This window comes from Gnatocerus cornutus, chromosome 10, assembly GCF_029298725.1.
Source record: "Gnatocerus cornutus isolate USDA-ARS CGAHR chromosome 10, icGnaCorn1.1, whole genome shotgun sequence".
In the NCBI taxonomy this organism is placed as follows: Eukaryota; Metazoa; Arthropoda; class Insecta; order Coleoptera; family Tenebrionidae; genus Gnatocerus; species Gnatocerus cornutus.
This window is the reverse complement of record NC_142242.1, coordinates 1,997,596-2,019,023: the sequence shown is the minus strand read 5'-3', so window position 1 is coordinate 2,019,023 and position 21,428 is coordinate 1,997,596. Positions and strand designations below refer to the sequence as shown.

At 33.5% G+C, this 21,428-nt stretch overlaps 2 protein-coding genes across 2 annotated transcripts; both read right to left on the bottom strand.

Moving 5' to 3' along the window:
- Positions 1–16: 16 nt before the first annotated feature.
- On the bottom strand, positions 17–478 carry LOC148167070 (COX assembly mitochondrial protein 2 homolog). Its single transcript, XM_088047857.1, has 3 exons — positions 444–478; positions 294–388; positions 17–247 (listed from the first exon to the last, which is right to left on the bottom strand). Exons 2-3 carry the CDS (start codon positions 372–374, stop codon positions 74–76), a joined length of 255 nt encoding a protein of 84 aa, XP_087903983.1. The 5' UTR covers positions 375–388; positions 444–478; the 3' UTR covers positions 17–73.
- A 216-nt stretch (positions 479–694) lies between these two features.
- Positions 695–21,069, bottom strand: Sdc (Syndecan). The gene is made up of 4 exons (XM_088047544.1): positions 20,831–21,069; positions 2,758–2,911; positions 2,276–2,449; positions 695–2,228 (listed from the first exon to the last, which is right to left on the bottom strand). The coding sequence occupies exons 1-4, from the start codon at positions 20,894–20,896 to the stop codon at positions 2,059–2,061; spliced, it is 564 nt and encodes a 187-aa protein (XP_087903670.1). The 5' UTR covers positions 20,897–21,069; the 3' UTR covers positions 695–2,058.
- Between the last annotated feature and the right edge of the window lie 359 nt (positions 21,070–21,428).

Genomic DNA, 21,428 nt, shown 5'->3' with positions numbered 1-21,428 from the left:
GCAAATAAACCGATAATTTTGAACAAAAACGGTTCGTTTATTTACAAAAACTAAAAATGCATTATTCATGAGTTCAATTCTTCTGTTCCTGTTGCCTGTCTTGGTCAAACAACATCTTGAGCTTTGCTTTGGTCTGTAGAGACTTCTCGTAATTTAATTGTCTGCGCTTCAGCCTCTCTTCCTTTAAGCACTTCGTAACTGCAGTATCCATGCTATTACAAAATCCAAGAAACTTTCTGAACGTGTGCTAAAAGGAAAAACGTGAACTTATTATACCGGAGCTTCCAACTAACCTCTTGGTGACACTGATGCAACTGTTGAATCAATTCGTTGCATTTGTCTGTGTGGAGATGTGCTGCCAAGTCTGTATGCATATTTGATTATTTACCTACAATTTTTTTAATGGAAAATTGGTAAAAAAGGGCAGAAATCGCAGAGTATACATGTATACAGTTGGTGGCGCCCTCTGCAGTATGTAGTCCAGAAAAAGTCTGTATCTAGATGTCGCCACTGAATCCAATTTTAAAATAAATCAGTCAAGGTTGAAAACAATTTTATTATCGGCAGTTATAATTTTATTACTTGTGTTTACAAGACAATGAGTTTATGATGAGGCGTAATAGAAGGACGGGTCAAAAAAATAGAAGTGGAATGGGGCGCGGATAAAAATAACTTGTTTTTTTAATTAAAACACTTCTGTTCAGATTTCATTTATTTACAACCGGATTGTACACATGAGTATGTAGACATGATGTTGCTACAAGTATTGAACATTTTCCATCCAAAAGTTACATATACTTAAAACATATGCATCACCTAATTCAACTTAACATTTCTTAAGTAGGTTTAATAACATCAGTAGCAGTCAGTGTTTCACGATTTACACCAATTTTATATACATTGATTTGTATTATTAAACCAACTTATAACATCGTGCATACATACTTTTTTATTCTATTCAATACTATACAATTGTCATTGAAGAGCTACAATCAGTATAATAAAAAATGTTATTGAAGTAGTAAAGATATATAATTCACGTTATATTAATATTTCCCGATCAACATAAATGGTTAAATAAATATAAAAACAATTTATTAATATACGTAATTATGTATAATAGTATGCAGTGCTGGTGTATATTGCAAACTAGATGCTTATTATTTAGCTGCAATGCTTACTATTATATTTACACTATGTGACCTGCAGAGCAACATTCATTGGCAGAGAAGAAAATGGGAATGTCAGCGAAAAAGTCGCGGATTTTCCCATTTCCACTGCAGGAGTTTACAAGGCTCATTATAAATAGACTTAAGTAATAAAAGTAAAAAGCTACAACGAGAATTTTTACGAAAGCGGAATGTTACTTTTCTGAAGTGTTACCAATTATGAGCGTCTGCAAAAACCTGCATCGTCTATCTTTGTCGTTCTAATTTCTATGTGGGTTATTTTGTCATCTGTTTTATTACTTTAATTATTACTATTATATATTAAATAGGTACCTTTAAGTATATTTTGAGCATATAGTACGTTAAACAATATCAAGCAGAGCAGTCAAAAAAAAGTTATCGAAACTTTGGAGCTGTAGAAATTTGTACTATACACCCAAAGATAAAATGGACGAAAAACATTTAGTGTTTTTGTTTGTTTGATACATTAATATATACACATTCCACTGTAAATGCGATGATTGAACTAACATGTTTTCAAACATTTATTTCAGAACAATGAACCGTTTTCATTACACATGAACTTTCACTCACACCCTTGGCAGTTTTTGGCAATTAGACCGAATCTTATTTAAAAAACTCCTCAATACTCTTATAAAAAATAATTGAAAGTTACTGAAACAAAGAAAAATTACGTATTCTAGATAATGAATTTACCAAACGCGTTCAATTTATTAAAGTGTGCGTTTTGTTTATGAGTATGTCTTGTAAATGTTTATATTTGACAATTAAGCTGCACTACAAGCAGAGATTCAGTCCCTAGCATGTCCTTTTCAGACTAACCCACTGCAGATCGTCAAGGTTAAGTCCATTATCAAAAACACTATTTTCAGGCGTAGAATTCCTTGTTGGTACCTCTGCTATATGAAGTTGTTGTTGGCGATTGCTTCGGTTCACCTAATGCATAAGAACCTTCGTCTTTTTTACGCATCCTATAAACGATGAACATCACCACCAATATGGCGCAAAGAAGGCCGACGACTGCACCACCAATAACAGCTACAACAAAAATACTTAAAAAAATCACAAAAAAACTAAAAACATACCCGCCAAAATTCCAGGTTGAGCGAAAAATGAGGTATGGCGGTCTTCCGATTTCCTGTTCATGATCACTTCTGGGTGCTTCGTTGGATTGGGCGCTGCTGGTTCTTGCTCAATTGTGTCTTCACGTTCTGGGGGCTGAGGGTCCTTCGGAGATATACTCTCCGGCGGTGGGTCATCTACACGTTTAAATAAAGTTAGATAATGTTTTAAGGGAATTTTCCAGTATCTTATTGGTTTATTTTATTTTTGGGGCTTCGCACTAAAACATTGCTTCATTTATTTAATAAAAATTTACGTTTGTTCAAAACCACTTTCCGCCTTTTTACACATTGTTAGCTAACCAGTTAAAAAGTGACAACTGATAATGATAAGTGATAACATAACCTTTCTGATTGTACATAAAAAAAGTTTATCTCTGAAAACGTAATCGGCAACAATTACAGACACACTAAAATTAACTACACTTTATCATTTTGCAACTTACTAGTATGTATTTTCACAGCTGGAGTATCTTCATCATCTGGTCCGTACCCAGACCCACTTGATTCCAAATCTTGGGACACCTCTCCAGCACCCCCACTACCCTCGATATCTGCATCGTCAGTGAAGTGAATGTCACTGTTGCGTGGTCCACTCCCCTTAAAATAAAAAAAACAACTGTCACATCTCATATCAATTCCTTAAGGACTTGTTCCAAAGTAGGTCGCGACTGTCAGAAGGGCGAAATCGTGAGATATCAATATCAATGGATATTTAAATAGTACTCACTTGATACTACTTTTAAGTCCAAGAAAAATTAAAATGTATTCCCTGTTACCACGCTAGCAGTACTGCAGGATGAGGTGCGAATGGCGGCCAAAAGGCAGGACTAATCAATAATTGTCTGCGCTGCTTTTGCAGCATCCGTTTCGCTACTCCCGACAGGACCGTACTGTTTGAGATTTTTGTATAAACAAATTTAGTTATATATGAAAATCCGATAATTTGGAGGTGTGGCGTTATGCGTCACCTTTGGATCGACTCAGACCTTGTATCACTGGTATTTATATAATTAAAGATGTTAAAATGTTTTACACTTGTTGTCACATACACCTTTCCTTCGCGGACTGGACGATTTTTACTTCATCTTTACGTTTAGGAATTGGCGTAAGTCAACAGTTGTAAAATAAAATGACAAAAAGGAGTGACGGGTCGTAACGCTCCAGGACTAGGTCAAAAAACTTTATATCTATATAGAGAAGGTTGGCTTAGTTTTATTGATTTTGTACATCTTTGGAAACTTCAAAAACATTGTGCCCGAGAATTCAGTTGGTCAATTGTCGTAGTTTGTCTCATTTTAACAGGGTTGCTTTTAAGAATCACTTACACAGATCATTATCAAGTTAAAATGATTCCCGTGTTGATATCATTGTTCATAACTTTGGTAATGATCAATTGAAATGGTAATAAACAGAGTTTATTTCTATACCGCCGTGGAACTTTTTGTGACGGCGGCGTATGATTTTTTTTAACATTTTCATATCCACTAGCCTGTTGGTGTTTTAAATCTTCACCTCGTTAGCGCAGGGTCGATTCCACAAGTTTTGTTTTCGTTGTTGTCATGAGCGTTTTAATTAAACGTTGGGCCAAGCGGGTTGGCGTTATTTCATACATTATCATATCATACACACAATGAATTCTCTTGATATCCCATTTAGAATCCGCGCTGGCAAAGCAAAGACTAATTATTGGCATTGCCAGTAGATTACCCCCAACAATGGTGGTTGAGTGAGACGGAGATTACGCGCCCTCCACATAAAATCGTCTTTTTGTATTCGATACTTTGTTTGCTTTCACACACTTTCCTAACAAGTCGGCTTAAAACACTTTGAAAAGTACATGTCACAGCATCGGATTCCTACAAGGTCTAGTGTTATCCCCTCTAACATTCTTGCTTTACAGAGTGCTCTTAAAAGCGATACATTTAAATTCCGTTAGCTCACTTTTGGGGTGCTAGTCGAAACTAAGAGGAAAAATTAGGACAAAGGGAAACAAAATGACGTCTAGTTAGTGTACAGAATTCCGTCATCCGCGGAGTGGCAATTTTGCGGTTGATTCGGCAGATGGTCAACCGCAAAAGATTTCCGATATCGCATAACGTTCGAGATAATAAATAATAAAATTACGATTCGCCACTTAATAACTCATTTGTAACATCCGTTACTTGCATAATTTTTATTTATAGCAACTTTTTTTTACTTGCTACTTTTTCAACGCTTTGATGTCAAGCGGAATATTAAAATATAAACAGAGCTGAAAGTAAACCGTTTACTTATTAGGTTTGAACTTTACAAAATCCGCTTGGGAAAAGAAGCCTTCAATTTTTTAATTACACTGCGATCTTTACTCATCATTGAGTGACCTGAATTTTTGACTTTCTACGTTTTTTTAGTTTTAACGTAAATGCATGCACGGAAAATTGCAAAAATGCGGTTTCAAATGTTGGTCAGTAGAAATTTTAACCCCGTTCGGCAGAAATACAATTCCTTTCAATGAAAATTGATACGAATTATATAATACAGAATTATGACAGTAAGCAAGACTGGCCGGAGTAAAATACTCCACATTACGGAATACTTTGTATGACATTTTTCTCATAACGCATTTTTCTCGGAGTTTGGCAATGAATCATGAATATAATATTAAAACAATTTGGCCGCAGCATGACACAAATGACGCTTCTGCATGTAATTACAGCGAACATGTGTGAAATTTTAAGATCCTGTTTGATGTAATAAAGCACAAAATTGCAGATGATAACTTATCTTAATATTTTAAAATTGTAATGATGTTATAATTACATTTGTTTTCGTAATGGTAAACAGTTGTTGCGGGTCAGCCGTGTAAACGCACTTTAAAATGAATTTTAGATTACATCCCCGGGAGCAGCAATTGAAATAAATTAATTGGATTACAGCAATCCAAGGATCCCTTAACCTCTTGTTTATGCAAATCCCGTTCTGAAGCAAACTACCCCAAAAATTTGACTTTTCTCATGAATCAAGAGAAGATATTGTATGAATTGATTGGTTATCAATTGAAGCTAAATGAACATTAACCCAGAATTTATAATTTTGACAAATCATATGTAATAATTCAATCGTAATAACTCTCCAATTATCGTAATATGTTAAGTGTGTTGTGTTAATTAAAACAAAACGAAAAACCTCAACGCTGGCACGTGTTTCGCCATCATCAGAGCGAGGATGAAACTGTAAGAACTTGTTTAGAAACTGAATTAACAGAAAAACATTTGTTGTTTAAAACCTAGATCCGTTAACCCTACTAAGTTGTTTGTACTTCAGCCCATGTAATAAGACCAAATTGTTTTATTTTGTCGTGTTTTTAAACATCCCCTATCGTAAATTTAGCCACACTTATTTGGATCTATTGCCGACTTTTGTGGTAAACGAATGACCGTACTCTCCACTATCAGAAAGCATTCGATTATTCCAAGTTGTACATCAGCTTCTTCGAACTAAATATATCACACCAACTAAAATAGAACTACTTTCTATAAAAGCTTCCGAATTTTCCACATGCCCCTCAAGATTTTCTATATTTTTTAAATTCGGGAGTTTGTTCTGCGGTAAATAAATCTGCTGACTTGAATAGACGAATTTCAGTGAAAGGAATGAAGAGATTTTAACCGTGTGAACATAGAAAAGAGCCGGGCTTGAGGCGACAATTAAACTGTCATATATCGTGGTAAAAGATCGCGTAAAATGTTTTTATTCGAAGTGTACCTGATCCAAAAATGACTGCATGATAAAAAAATTAACGTGTTTATGGTTCGATTTTTATTGCAGTTTACCAAGCAATCCGTTTTTATATGAGATTTGCAAATGCGTTGCAAAACTAACTGCAGATTTACGACGTGATATGATATTGTATATCTAGACAGTTATAAAACGAAACACTCGAAAATTATGTTATTAATCAAAAGTACTAACAGTACTTGTCCCTTTATCATTCAAATATTATCTGTCAAGGTTACGATATTTATTTCTGACCACAACTCTTGAGTGTGCTCATTTCAATTTACGTTAGTATATTGTTAGGATGTGTCATCATGCACATATTAAACAATGAAAACCATTTTTGCCGCGGTGTCCAATAAAAAATATTCTGACGTCTCCTTTGCATATTGACAGGAAATGGCATTGTGAATGTACGTTGTCCCAGGTTTCAGTCCAACGACTTTATTCATTGAGAAAAAAAACTGCATTGTCAATACCAAGTTCACAAATGTGCAATACTTATGACGTCACAACGAAAAACCAGTTCTTATATTGATATTGACGATTTAGTTAAAATGACACAAAACCGGTTTTGTGTGATATTGACAATCAACTATGCCATCACTGTCACCTTAACCCTAAAAGCTTCAATTTGATAACAATCCGAAAAGTGTGAGATTAAAAAAACTGATATTTAAACATCCTGTTACGGAAGCCCCGGTATATTTTTAGATAACCAGAAAGTTGTGTGGCTACCAAGATTTTTGAAGATAGCACAGGTTCAATGGTTCAAAGATATAAAATCCCAGTTTTTATGTTTCAAGGTATTTTTAGATGATAAATGAAAAAGTACACTTAATATCATGTGTTATAATAAATCAAAATTGCGACACTAAATAAACTTAATACCGACGTTACGTACGTTATCAGGAATTTAGTATTTTATATTAAATCATAAATAAACAAAAGATATTTAGAGACAATCGTACTTGACGGAAGGTTCTTCTGAAAAAATACATGTGAACTCAACTCTATCTGGACAAATGTTTATCTACCACTATCAACGTCAGTTATTTGATGTCACATAAGTAAAGTTTTAATGCATTTCCATGTGTTTATTTCTCGTTTACTTCATATTTCATACTAGAGAATGAATTATCGACAGATCCATCAATTAACCCTCGAGCTAACATAAATAATTAGTTACACTAGTCATCAGTCAATGTATTTTGCAAATCGTTATGCTAGACTAAATTTATTCGCAAGACAAAGGTGCAGAAAAACAGTGCAAACTTCAATACGTATCTGTCACGAATTAAAAAGTTAAAACGTGCTAAATAACGTTTCCGGGAGCTTAGCCCGAATCAAATGATAAAGCAGTAAATTCCGTTCAATCACAGTTAAAACGTCAAAATGATGAATATGAAAGAGGGAAATTTTTTTGGTTTTCTGTGTATCCAAATATAGAAAAGTTAAAAATCGCGCGGTGGGTCAAATATCAAGTGTACTTGAAAGTAATCTTGAAAAAAATCACAAATATCATAAAACGCAAATCAAATCACTGATCAAATTATCGATATTAAAAGTTTTTTTTAAACCCCAACATTGTAACAATTAGCTGTCAAACAATTAAACAATAGTAACACAAAATTAAAACATTACAAGATTTATTTATAGTTCTGAGAACACAATATAAAATGTATAAACATGTTAAGTATGCATTATGTAGACATTGATCCGTTCATTATTTTGATTAAATCTATTTCTGGTACACTATTTTTTAACGTTTGTTTGGATTGAAAAATCTAATTACGCACGGTAATTTCGCGAATGTTTTAAATGCCACTGAAAATGATCTACCCACACCGAAATAAAATTTGCATCAACATCGAAAGTGTCTTCTTTTTAAAAAGTTGGAAAATTTTTCAAAACTTCGACAGCGATAATAGTGTCCTTCGACATTACAATAGTAACAGGGCTTTTAAAATAGACAGTTTTTAATAACTGATAACAAGAAGTAAGTTTATTATGATCATAACAAAATAAAGATAAATGTAATATCTGTTATCGTTGTGATGAGACTCAGACATTACATAGGTACATAGAAATAGCGATAATCGCAATTATAAAAATATAAACAGGCAACAAAATAGAACATTTAGCGGCGTTCCCTCATAGGTGTGTCAATTTACGACGCAGTTCTATAGATAACTTCATAAAAACTAAGAAATAACATAAAACGGTAAGAACCAATAACGTTTTATCGTGGAGCTTCCTTTAGAGACTACTTAATCAATCTCGGAATTTAATTTCAGGGTTTAGAAATTTGCACGAAATAAAAAAACTGGTAATGGATTAAGAAAAACTTCAGAATCTGCATGAAAACAACATTGCAGTCAACAGTCAGAATCTCTATTGGTATTCCAACGAGATGAAATTGTTGTACATAAACCAAATTCTTTCACTTTATGAGCAAAACAACGTCATAACCCACGATTAAAAAACACTAAATTCTTCTTGTTTTAATGAAATTTCCGAAGTCCCATGCAACGCGAACAATTTCATTTTATTTTTGCCTCCATTGACAAAAGTTTAATCTCAAAATCAATACCGCTATAAAAGAGTTAAAATAATCCGTCAGGTGCAAGTCTCGATCAATTATGGTCAAATACTTTGAAATTACTTTTCCAGAATCTCTTAGGACATCTTAAGACGATTCTGGTGGCTATTAATCAGAAAGCCTGGTTTTAATTAAACACAGTTGTAATTTACAGGCAAGGATAACCCTTTCAAACCACATATTATTCAACCCCGTTAAGTCCGCCGGAAGCTGCCTTGTCAAAATCGATAATAAAATATAACCAAAAACGGGAAAAACGCAAATTCGAGTTATCTTGTGTAACTTATGTTTACGGTTTAACGCGCGAATTAAACTCATGTGAGATGTGAGTGAGGTTTTTGTTTTTCCCCGAGTATATTTACGATTTTTTGAACAAAACTTGTGTGAATCTGACCGCAACTTTTTAAGACTTTCATACGTCATTCCAGTTTTAGCTTTTTACGACTTGATCCATTTAATGCGTAACATCAACAAGACCGTAAAATTCGCAATATAAAATATGTTCACTGCAACTTATCTTAACTTTTTGAGAATTTGGCGTCTTCATAGCTTCAACCATTGGAGTCACTTTTACGGGCTATATCTCCACCACGTTGGTGGACGATTCTTGATATGATAATAAAATGGTAAGTGCTTTATGACAACGCCGCAAAAGAAGCGATTTCCATGACCAAAGTGCATAAAACATTTATGACATTTACAATACGGCCGTGTGTTTAAGTAGTTTGAAATGTCTACATTGTGGTTGTTTGCATTAATACCGGTATTTTTTCGACGACTGGGAGTATTATTAAAGTAGAATTGCTTTTGTTGCATGAATAAAGTTTATGATAGCCATCACGATCACTTGGGATTACTTAAACTCGATTTGCTATGTTGTTGAGTCTCTGGTGATTTGTATATTTTTTAAGTTTGAGCTGAAAAAGCGAAGTCGTTCAAGTGCCATGTAAATTGGGAATTCAGTCAATAAAAATACTTTCGTTTAAGCGAAATGCAAATCAATAAACCAAGAGTTTATAAATTGCAAATAAGTGTTATTACGTCGTTTATGCAAATTTTTCCACGATTTGAATAAATTTGATACAGAGCGATGATGACACGATTAAACTTTACGCTTGATACTAGTTGTCGTCGACTTTGATTAAAAGATATGGAAAGGCGCTAGTTTGACAAGAAAATTTCATTAACTTCACATTGGGGGCACAAGGGGAATCTCGGTAAATACGTACTTCGAGAAAAGTTTGTGTGTAATTTCCGCTGATTATATTCATCGATAAACTTACTTTGAAAGTGTGTTCCAAGAATTTTCCGATGACAGGATGGAAAGCTGAGCCCTAACTTTATAATTAAACTAAAACACCTCGACAACTGATCTTTGATTAGTTCTGAATTTCACAAAAACTCGCAAATAAACTTAATTCTGCTAATAATCCAAACTAAACAAACACTGAAATTAAATAGCTCTTCCGCACACAATTGACGTTCCAAACATTCAAGATTTGTTTCTCGAAAACTTTCAAATTCACTTATTTCTAACACCGATGACGCAAATACAACAGATTTTATTGCGCTAAATTGTGCGAATCAAAGCGGAAAACAGTCTCGCTAAAGACGATCCATCAAATCCAATTTTCTTAAAACGTCAAGTCAAGTCACGTACGGTCTTAAGGACATAAAATTAAGAGCATCGCCAAAAGCATTAATTCATCGATTCAAAGAAAATAAAAGACACGTCTAGTAAGAGGCTGACTGCACTGGAAAGTGTCATTTTCCATTTCCTTGTCTATTAAATTTTTGTTTTCTTGGCTCGTTGACTTATTCTCAACATCTGGTCTCAAATTTTCAGGATGTTTCAGATTCCGAAGAATAAATTGGGCAAAACTAACCCGCGCCAAAATAACGAAATAGACTAGAAAAGGAACTGAAAAAATATTGATGCCACTTTCCTTTAATCTTCAATCTACTCAAACGAAGTGGCAAAAATGTCTTCTTCCTTTAGTCAACACGATCTTTTTGTTAAGCTTTCATATTTTGTAGTGAAGTGGTGTCTTTTTCCACTACAGTAACTCGTCCATCAAATGGATTTACATTAAACTAATCATAAAATAAATATTTACTATCATTTATGAATAGAGGTTTGTGTACAATAACGCAACGTATAATGCAAAGTTCGAACTTTTCATAATAGATAAGTCTGCTCTAAATCCCAGTGAACAGAAACTTTATTCGCAAGTAATTAAAAAAATCTATTTCAGCTACTGCTTCCCGCGGATGCCCATTTATAAAATCCTTTGCATCATGGCGACCATATTTAGATAATTTACGATTGGTCTAAATTTGGAGGTATGATCTAGTTAAACAATCTCCAATTTTGCGCTTAAATATGCGCCATTAATTAAAATTCTTGTCATTATTTGAGCTCGTTACAAAACTTCTCCAATTTTTTCTCTAACAACCGGTATAAAAACGTTATATAATGTCGAACCACCATTAGATCAAACAAACTTTGTCAAAAATGTGTTGATGAGAAAAGTTTAAGCCGCAACATCGAGCGACTAGCTACGAAATTTTATACCCATCAGGATGTCAGGCAATTTTCCCTTAAAACCGTCAGGAGACTTATTAAATATCTTAAAAACGGCTTGACAAATTAATAAAGAAATGAAATTTTCACAGGCGGGTTATCTTTATTTCAGATTTCATTACACGAGATATACGCTCACAATAAATCTACTGCGTGGGGAAAGTTCACAGGGTTTGTTTGCACTGGAGGGCGAGTAAAAAATTAATATCGCACTCGAATTACATCCACCTACATACAAAATCTGGATTTTTAACATCAAAGCAACGATTTCTTTGCTAACATTTTTACTTCGCTAGGTAGGTTGTCAGAAATATCACATGAACTCAATTAATTTTTAAATAAAAAAAAGATCAAATCCCATTTGAAATTTCAAAATGTAACACTACAATGTTTTGTTGCCTGCAGCTACGCCGCTCCAAACTTTTCCATCGATAAAACTTCACTAATTACGATAATTTAAAATGTCATGCGAATTTCGAAGTTTAAATAGAATTATTCTTTGCACATAAAACCGGCAATTATATGGTAATTTATTTTTTATGCATCATAGCATACAATTTCGCAGTCTCGAGCACGATCACTCACTGTAGCTTCCTTCCTTATCCAAATATGAAATTTCACTTAAATCCGATGAAAGTGTATCTTTAACAGTTCGTTTACAAAATCATAATAAGAAAAAATCGGAGCTGTGTAAGTGGAACCGTTACAAAATAAAAACTTTATTCTCAGTAACGTGAATAATTTGCAAATAAGATAAAATTCGTTGTTGATAACCCCATCCAATGAGTCAAACTGTAAAAATAAGAGTGATCCAAATCGTAACAACCCAATTGAATCACAATCAAATTTAACTATTGTTATCGTGAGATGGAAAATATAGCAGCTTTTTTGATTTAATGAAGGTCGGAGGGTAGACGTGCAAAGAGGCGCCAGTAAATAAATGCCATTTAAGAGTTATTTTAAAGTTTGTCGCTTTATTCTAGTTTTACTAGCTACTTTATAACTCTTAAATAAAATAACATCAAAAGTTAAACATGCAACGATCCGAGTTCGCGACTAGAGCTTTAGGGAATTATTTTATATAAATCGTTGACTTGTCGCTTAATACTTTAAAGGAAGTTATGAGTTTTGACTACAACTGCTGAAATATAATTGGAGACCTACAATAAAAGAATTTAAATATGGCAACAGAAGAGTCCTTTGTTCGACTTCTGGTGGTCTGAAGGACGAATATATCCCGTTCAATAATAATAACTTTCTTTGCCTCTCTTTTTGAAGGAAGCCATTAGATAATGAACCTGCGAATCAATACTCCAGAAGATTTGTGATTTGCGATATTGGTTAAATCGTGCAATAAAATTTTTACTATTTGTGACTGGATAACGAGTTTAACATCTAAAATGTGACTTTCTGACGTTTTAATTACATAGTTTAATTTCATTTCCACGTAAGCAAGACAAGCGATAACTGTTCAAGTCAAAATATTGATTAATTCCATTCCGAAGTTATCGGAATGAATATCATTCGCTGAAATGATGAGCAATAACAAAACAATTTTCAGACGTTGTTTATATTTTTCTCAAAAGCCTAAATTTAAAAACAGGACAATGTTGCGTTCCTTTGATTCTTTGATTTTCCTTGAACTCCACCTTTTGTCTTTGTTAATTACGCTCCCTTCGTTGTTTTTCACACAAGACTAATCCAATTTCTAGATTTTCGTCCGGGAGTCCTGGTTTTAGGAGGTTAAAACATTGTGATTTACTTTTAAAAGTACTTTAAAATCGAGTTCATGAAGCAGATTTGGGCGGGTTGAGCAATTTGGTCAAATTTCTTAACCTTTCGAACACCTGCTCGCAAATTCGTTTTGTGATAGCAAACATAACACATTTCGTCTTAGATCGCTTACAAATTTAATTAAGTTAATTAAAAGCGAAATTGCCGAGCGTCGTGACAAAGATGAGCACAGAACAAAGACCCGAAGAGAAAACTAAGGTGATTCAGTTTGAAAGGGAAGCATCACTAGTAATATGATGTTGGAATAAATGATCCAAGTAAAGATTTACGTATACAGGGAGGAATTGGCAAATGATGATCGTTAGGAAATTAATATCGAGCACACATTAATTATATTATGTTCCACATGTTTTCCTGTTTGCCAAACTGAGACATGTCGTTTTTAGTTTTGATAGTGGATGACGTAACCTTCCTACCAACAAAACAAAAGGAAATATTCGGCTTATGTAAGGTGCATACGGTTAGTAGGTCACCACAAATGGTAAGGATGGGCGACCTACGCCGTTCAGGTAGTTCTAAAGTATGCGCCACAGGCCATCGTCAGTCAATAAAAGAAGAAAATGCAGCGGGATTTTATCCACCGCTAAAAGCTTGCAACTCTGGCAATTTACTTATTATATCTCATTGGACAGCAATTCTACAGAGTAAACACATGCAAGATAATTTAGATACTGATAAACTTTACGATTTTGAGGAAAACAACTACCATTTCTATTGACTTTGATAATTGGAGCCCTCTTTACAAGAGAAATGTCGAACAGCAATCGATGATAGTTCAACATCCTCGACAGAATGACTCGTTTACAAAAAGTAAACAAATAATTGCAAAGAATTGAACTCCATCAACTGTGTAGACATTGATTCAGATAAATTAAACATCATTTAGCCAAAATAAACGGTGCAGTCTCATCATCATCAGACTAACGACTCTGGCCACTGCCTAGTTCATGTACACATTTCGTAATTCATTAATCTAATTCGGTGAAATTTATTTTGACAAAACATTGACGCCAACTTCCAAAATTCCTGAAATAATTCCACAATCGGTAGTTACGTAAAAATAGCCCACATTATAAAATTAGTCATTGCAAGTAATTTGCTGATAAAGCCAAAAGTGAATCCCTAACCCCAGAAATAAGACAATGGCCTTCACCGTTTTTCATCACCTTTTTCTGGATATTGGTGCTACCAAAATTGCGAGAATAACTGTCAGACATCAAATTGAAAGCAGGCATTTGTTCGGAAATATTATGTTCAAACTACAAAAACACAATTTTTATATCATGAAATATTCCCTTATCGCCCATTTCTAGAAATACCCAAATACAACTCCCCCAAACGTCGCTTACAGGAGATTTTAATTAAACCTGTTTTTAAATTCCTATTTCGTCCATATTTGCACGTAATCTTATGAATTTTATTTAAATTATGTTATTTAAGAATCAGCGAAGCAAACTTCGGTTCAGTTGGCAAAATCAAATCTCGAGCAACTTCAATCAAATTCCACATCTCGAAATTTTGTCTAAGAAAAAAACCTACATTTGCATACGAACTTGTGTGAAACTAGAATTCGTTAATCAAGAGACTCCCAGTTTGCAAACAATATGTTCACAAACAGAACTGAAATCTGAAACAGCTCTATCTGAATATGAATGAAATTGGAATTCGATAACGAATGAACTGGATGAGGTTTATTCGACTTTTACCACCTCCGAAAATAAATGTAGCGATTTTAATTCAAAGAGTTGGTTAATCACCATCACGTACAACATATTTAATAAATTCAAGAAACCCAAGTACCTATCCAGAGAATAACACATTTATATGTAAATGACAGTTCGTGCTTGATAGAGGAAGTTAATCGGAACTTAAGTTTTTAATCACGCAACGAACACTTGCTAACCTTCCGTGTAAAAAAAGACAACGAATTGTCTGCAAAAGCATGGAAAAACTTTATTTTTTATCATTAAACTAATTTTAGTGGTGACAATAAAATCACAGCCGAAATACACGATAATATAAAATGTCTTTATCAAATAATCGAAGTGTCGGAGATCAGCCAATACAAAAATAACTCTTAATTCATGAACATCGAAGTTTTAATGAAAACGTCGTCGCTAATGATAAACTTCTTAGAAGACATCTCATAAACAACTTCTTTGTGATAATAAATTTACGCAAAACAAACAGAATCGCGTTTTCTTAATTGATAAATTAATGCAATTTCATTTTTTCAGTGAACGTGACACATTTCAAAGAACACTGGATTTTCTGTGCGAAAATAAACTGGTTACGACCTTCATCAATAAATTAAACAACTTGATTTTGCGGAACTATGAAGATGTTCTCTCCCCATCATTTTTATAACTTTAAAACAAAATTTTGACGGTCAATTGAAAAACAAACCTTGAAACGTGGGTAGTCAGAGTCAGACTTTCTTTTTCAATCGGTAGCAATGTTCTAGTTTATGGAATTAAAACTACTGCAAGTATGAGTAACAGGTGGCTTATCACAGAGTATGCAAAAAATGTCAAAACTGCGAAACGCAGCTACTGATTTAACTTTAACTCCATACTTAATTAGTCGTTTATTGCAGCGACAATAAACATGTTTTATGGTTGCACATTCATTAACAATTACTTCTCAAGAACAATTTATCATAACAAGTAATGAAATCATTAACAGATTTGTAAAAACACATTATTTCTTGTAAAATATCAACAGTCTTGGTCCCCTGAGCCGGATAGATAGCAATTTGCACAAACTTCGCAAGTACAGTTTCTAATTGCTGAAATATAATCAACCCTACTTCGCATCAACAATTTTGGTTCCCGTGCTGGACACCAAAGTAGGTCATCAAAACGACCTTTGATAAATGATGGCGATGGCTCTATATACGAGTAAACCTGTTGGTATAATTATACTTCAACCATTTAAATTCCTGTCATTTCTTGAAGCATTTTTCTGGGATTTCCGTTCCTTCACAAATTCGAGTAAAATGATTCATCAAAAAAGTTTAATTAAAATACAATTAAAAACGTACCCAAAGCAATCAGAGTGGACTTGTCTTGTAATTAGTTAAGAGAAGATCTCGTCACATTTTAATGAAGGTTCTTGAATGAAACAAAAATTGAGCAAACGCAAAATACAGTTTTGTTTGTACTATGCATGACACTGCAGAATTAGAACCCACGTAACTGTGATTTGGAAACTCCCATCATTCAGAAATGGATAAAAACCAAATCAGTTTTAATAAATAACACACCTAGAGGAAAATTTGTATTTGCACTCTCGAGATAAGATATTAATTAAGGTTTGCTATCTACATCAAAGAATTAAGATTACACAATCAATAATTTTGTAAATACGAGATTATTTAAGATGTCCATTATCATCATCCGAAATTTGAGTGATTATTATTTTGTAGCAATTCCGTAATTTTAATTTAAATCAATCGGATTGGAATATGATTTTGAGCAGTAATGTGTGAATATGGGTGTGGCAATGATATCAACAGTACTATATGATAAAATGATTTTTTGAAGCCTGCTGTTGAATATGTTTAAGGCATTCTGAGCAAGCATTGAAGCTTGACACAAACGACAGTAAAAGTCTTGCTAGTATAACGAGCTCCTTTGAAGCTTCTCTGCTAAGTACAAAAGCATCTGCCTCAATTATTTCTGGAAGTATGATTTTTCTGCGAATAAAATAAATTTACAAACGGATCGTTCTAGGAGAAAGAAAATGAATTCTTTTCTGATAAAAATAAATCTCCAACTGCTTTGTTCAACTGACAAACTCTCAATATTTCACAGAATGCAATTTATTGGTGCTTACAAAGCAACAGCAGGAAAATACATAACTTTATAGTTTGCACAAAACGAATGCGGCAAACTCTAAATATGACAAGTGGATGGTTGTAATTTTAATTTAAAGTCGCTTGTGAAACCGTCAAGCAATTTGATTTCCTCATAGTTTTTGTATTTACTGAAAGATAAACTATATCTATGACCTACAACAGTTTTCCAGGTACAATATATTGTTCTATGATGATATCATTAGACGGAAAATATTTTCTTAGCCGTAAAAATTAAATTTGAAACCTCCGACATTCCAAAAGGAATTCTAATTCAAGCGACTATTCAATACCAGAACGTTAGAATGTCATCGTACCATTAATCAATACCGTTTTGCACACAATAGACAAAAACTCGTTTAAATACGGCAAAGCCCTACTACGTCAGATTTGTAGTTTAAACTAGGGTAAGTATTGATCATTTTTGTAATAACCACCCCAAACACGGTAATAAAATAAGTAAACAATAAACATACCACCCGCGCATTACCACTGCAGTAACTCGTTTCCAAAAATACCTCACAAATAAACAGCAGTGCACTCAGAATTCCTAACTACTTTAAATAACTTTTTATGTATGAGATTATATGACGATTGCCCTTGATGAATAAATGAAAGAACCACCTACACAATGATAGAAGGTAATATCGATTAATAACGGCGGATCTTGGTGTCATGGGCTAAAGCTTCTTTCACCAGCGGTCACCAGAGAACCCGAATTAACACCAACAAAAAATGCTGATCAATAAATATAAAACTGAGCTGACGCTACGCTAGAAATCTATTTACTTTCCAGGAAAGTTGTGCTTTTTCTCGGAGCTTGTTAAATTTGAACTCGGAGTGAATTTCAGTCAAAAAATTTTGCATCGCAATACTGCAATGAGGTAATCACGGAGTCACTGTCAAAGCATTAACATTCCAAAGACGTATTTTCGTCGTTACGCACATCCGTTTTTTGAAAATCAATCACAAAACCAGCCGTCACATTAAGAATTATTTAAAAACAATTGTATTTAAACTTTGTGAAAGGGAATGAAATTAGTGAACTAAACACGTTCAAAAAACAGTTGCAGCAAGTAAAATACGCATAACAAAATATTTTCTATTAATAATTCTGTATTCGATTTTCCAATAATGCGTCGAATAAACTAATTACACTTTAAAGGGTTATATTTTAGATATAATTATGAATTATTCATGTTGATCAATCTGATTAAGCTTATATACAACAGACTTGCCGAAGTGATAATAAACTACCTAGTGAAGTTACGTCTGTTTTAATTACGATTTAATAAACGGATAAATTAGATGGAATATTCATTAATGTACAAAATTGCACCCTGGCGTACGAAGGTATACAGCGAACCAATAATATCGGCTGATTGCTAATTATCAATCCATTCATTACTCAGGGGCTTGAAAAAAGATCAATCTGATTCTTCCCGGCTTTTGATAACACATAAAATGGACTTTATCCGGCTCAGAGGACCAAAAATTAGGAACAATAACTTCCTAAACCATTTTAGTGCAAGGATAGAGATTAGTAATTCATCCGTTTTCTGTCTCCCCCAAAAATTCTTGGCACGAAACTGTAGAAAATTAAGCAGCTTATATTTCATTCTTAAATCCCACCGAAAGTACTCTTAATGATGTAAGAAGGATCACAGCAACACTCCAGATTTTCACCTTGTTCATACATAATTTCGTTACATCTAATCCACTAATTTGGTTTTGCACGAGGGTGAATAAGCTTATAAATGTAGATCTGTCTACACAAATAAAAAATATCCTCCGGGGTTGGTTTGCGGTGTTATTGAGTTGGCGTATTTAATTACGTGATACTACACGAAGAAATAACTTCGTTGGGATGTGATAATTAAATTATTGGCATTACGTTACATTGTTATGAAAAAAATTCTTTAAGCAGCTTTATCGCCTCGGATTGTCTTCATTATTGTCAACAGTATCGATATTATATTGTTGCCCGCAGACATCTCCACTTCTTTTCAAAGAAAAAATTTTACCCATTTTAGGAAATTGGAACGAAAGACCGTTCTGGAGGTGTAAATACGAGTCTTCGTTTAAAAACTTCAATTGATTGAAATCCTTCTTTAGAATCGCTAGACATTATTGACTTTTAAGAACTTTCAAACTTCTTTTAAGTCACGATTACTGACAAAATCATTTGCAGAAGTCGTTCTGGTTTTTTGCTTCTCCAAGGCGCTTAAACAAATACAGGTAGCAAAAGGTTGTCTTCTGTCCGTTTATACCTGTTTAACTCCTTCATTTAGTTGGATGGTATTAAAGTAATCATTACTTTTTTCTGTGGAGCTTTGGCTTTTTACAAAATATTAATTTGTGTTGAAAGAAACTTCGCGGAATTGCAATTCAGTGGGATAAAAACAATTTGAAAATATTCATCCTAAAATATTTTTATACCAAAACACGATTAAAAATAAAATGCAATAAAAAAGTCAACAAGCTCTCACGTATCTTTAATACAGCTGCAATTCAAACAGTTGTTTTTTTGTTTTCAGTAGAATTCAAAAGCTTTCGCTCATTTTAAACCAAAAAAACATAAAATAAAACCTAGCCATGTTATTGATAGCACTATAAACGACCCGCTTAAACTAATTTAACACAAAGCTTTCAATTAAAACTGGCTAACAAATTAAATCATTAACTCTACAAACTTGTTTAACTAATATTGCCAGCTTAATAAAATCCTCAACAATTATATTGCTAATTTATATACTGAAATTGAAGTCAAGTTTAACAATTAATTATTAATAATAAACAAATCATCGGTTTAATGGAAAGCTCAATGACATTTTGGAATTCTCAGCAAATCAACGTGAACTGGAATCGCTTATGTCCAAAGAAGTAAAACGGGTAAAATGTCCGTGAAAGTAGAGAAGACACTAATGAAATTTCGGATGTTAAGTCAAAAATCTCACATCCAGACTATGTTCTCAATTTATTTGTTAATATATCCGTAATATAAAGACATTGAATGATCACTTTACATAAAAAGGATGCAGTTAAAGCAAATGGAGCGGAACAAATGGTAAAAATATTTCTATCTAGGAATGTGCTGACTTTGGGCGTCTGGACTTTGCTACTTTCACTTTGCTTTTCCGAAAATCGTGAACCAAAACAATTAACTTTTTGAATGTATTTCTGATTTCTCGATGGTCCTGTGCATTCATGAGATGTAGTCTGACGTTATGTGTGTAATATTTGGACCCTAGGAATGTTTACGTGCAATTAATTTCAACTTAATCTGAAATGGCACGTAGATAATTGCATTAAAATGTTTTCTTCATGTCATAATTTTGCAATGCTCATACAGAAGGCTCAATCGTCCTAATGGAATGCTTCTTTACCATACTATTATGCAAAGGTTAATACTGAATTTAGCATATTCTGGGGATTTTTCTTTGATGTTATCTATGGGTTTATTAATTTGCGACAAACTTATAAAATGATCTAATTTATTTATGATTCAGTGACTAAAGCTGAACATCAATTTAGCCAACGATTCTGTAAATCCTGTACGTACGACGTAAACAACACAACATCTGCAACAGCGATTTTTCTTGGAAAACAAATACCAGTCGCTACGTAGCCGTCTTGAAAAATTTTTTCACCTCAAAAATACATCCTCGGTGTATTATAAAGAGTTTTCTAGGTAAATCGTCATTGTTATTAATTCCTAATTTGCATATTTACATAAATATTTTTGACGTAAGTACAAATAAAAAGAACAAGTTAGTCGCGGCAATATTGAAATTAAAATCATGTGCTTAAAAAGACGCGGGTTTCCTCTACATTTTTCGATTTTCAGTTGATTTCTTAAGACTTGCTTGGGATTCTAAGACGAGAGTTTAGGCCCTGAGTAGGATTGGACAAACTGTAACTTACCTGTGCTCCTGTCGCGAATCCGATGAGGATTGCACAACATAGTATTGAACATATCCTTAAATGCATCACTAAAAACAGTTTTTACTAGTCGAATTAACTCGACTATTTGTTTTTTTTTCCTGTAACTTAATATGGCACGGGTACCCCACAGCAAGCAAGAAACGCATACAGTGCACTAGCTGATCAATGAGAAATACAACTAAAGTACTGGATGTTCAGTTACCGACTGTGCTCATACCCACAAGATATCGACTCCACGCAGTTAAGCGCTAAATTCAAAATTGACAGATCACAAACAACGCAAGCTTTCCCAGGACGCTCATAATTACACTAATTAGCGAAAATTATACTAATTGACGAAGTAAACTAGAATCGCGCTGTTGACAATTAAAAATTCATGGATTTGATAGCCAGATGTCAGTCCCTGAGGCTTAAATTTAGACGATTTTTCCACAAATACTGGGAAGTCGCAGTGTTTTCCTTACAGAGAAAAAACAGCACAAATTACGGAAAATTGCAAAAAATTTTAACGTGAAAAAAATCTTGTAACTTATACGTTATATAGTATTGAAAAGTGTAACTTTTTTAGTTGCGCTGA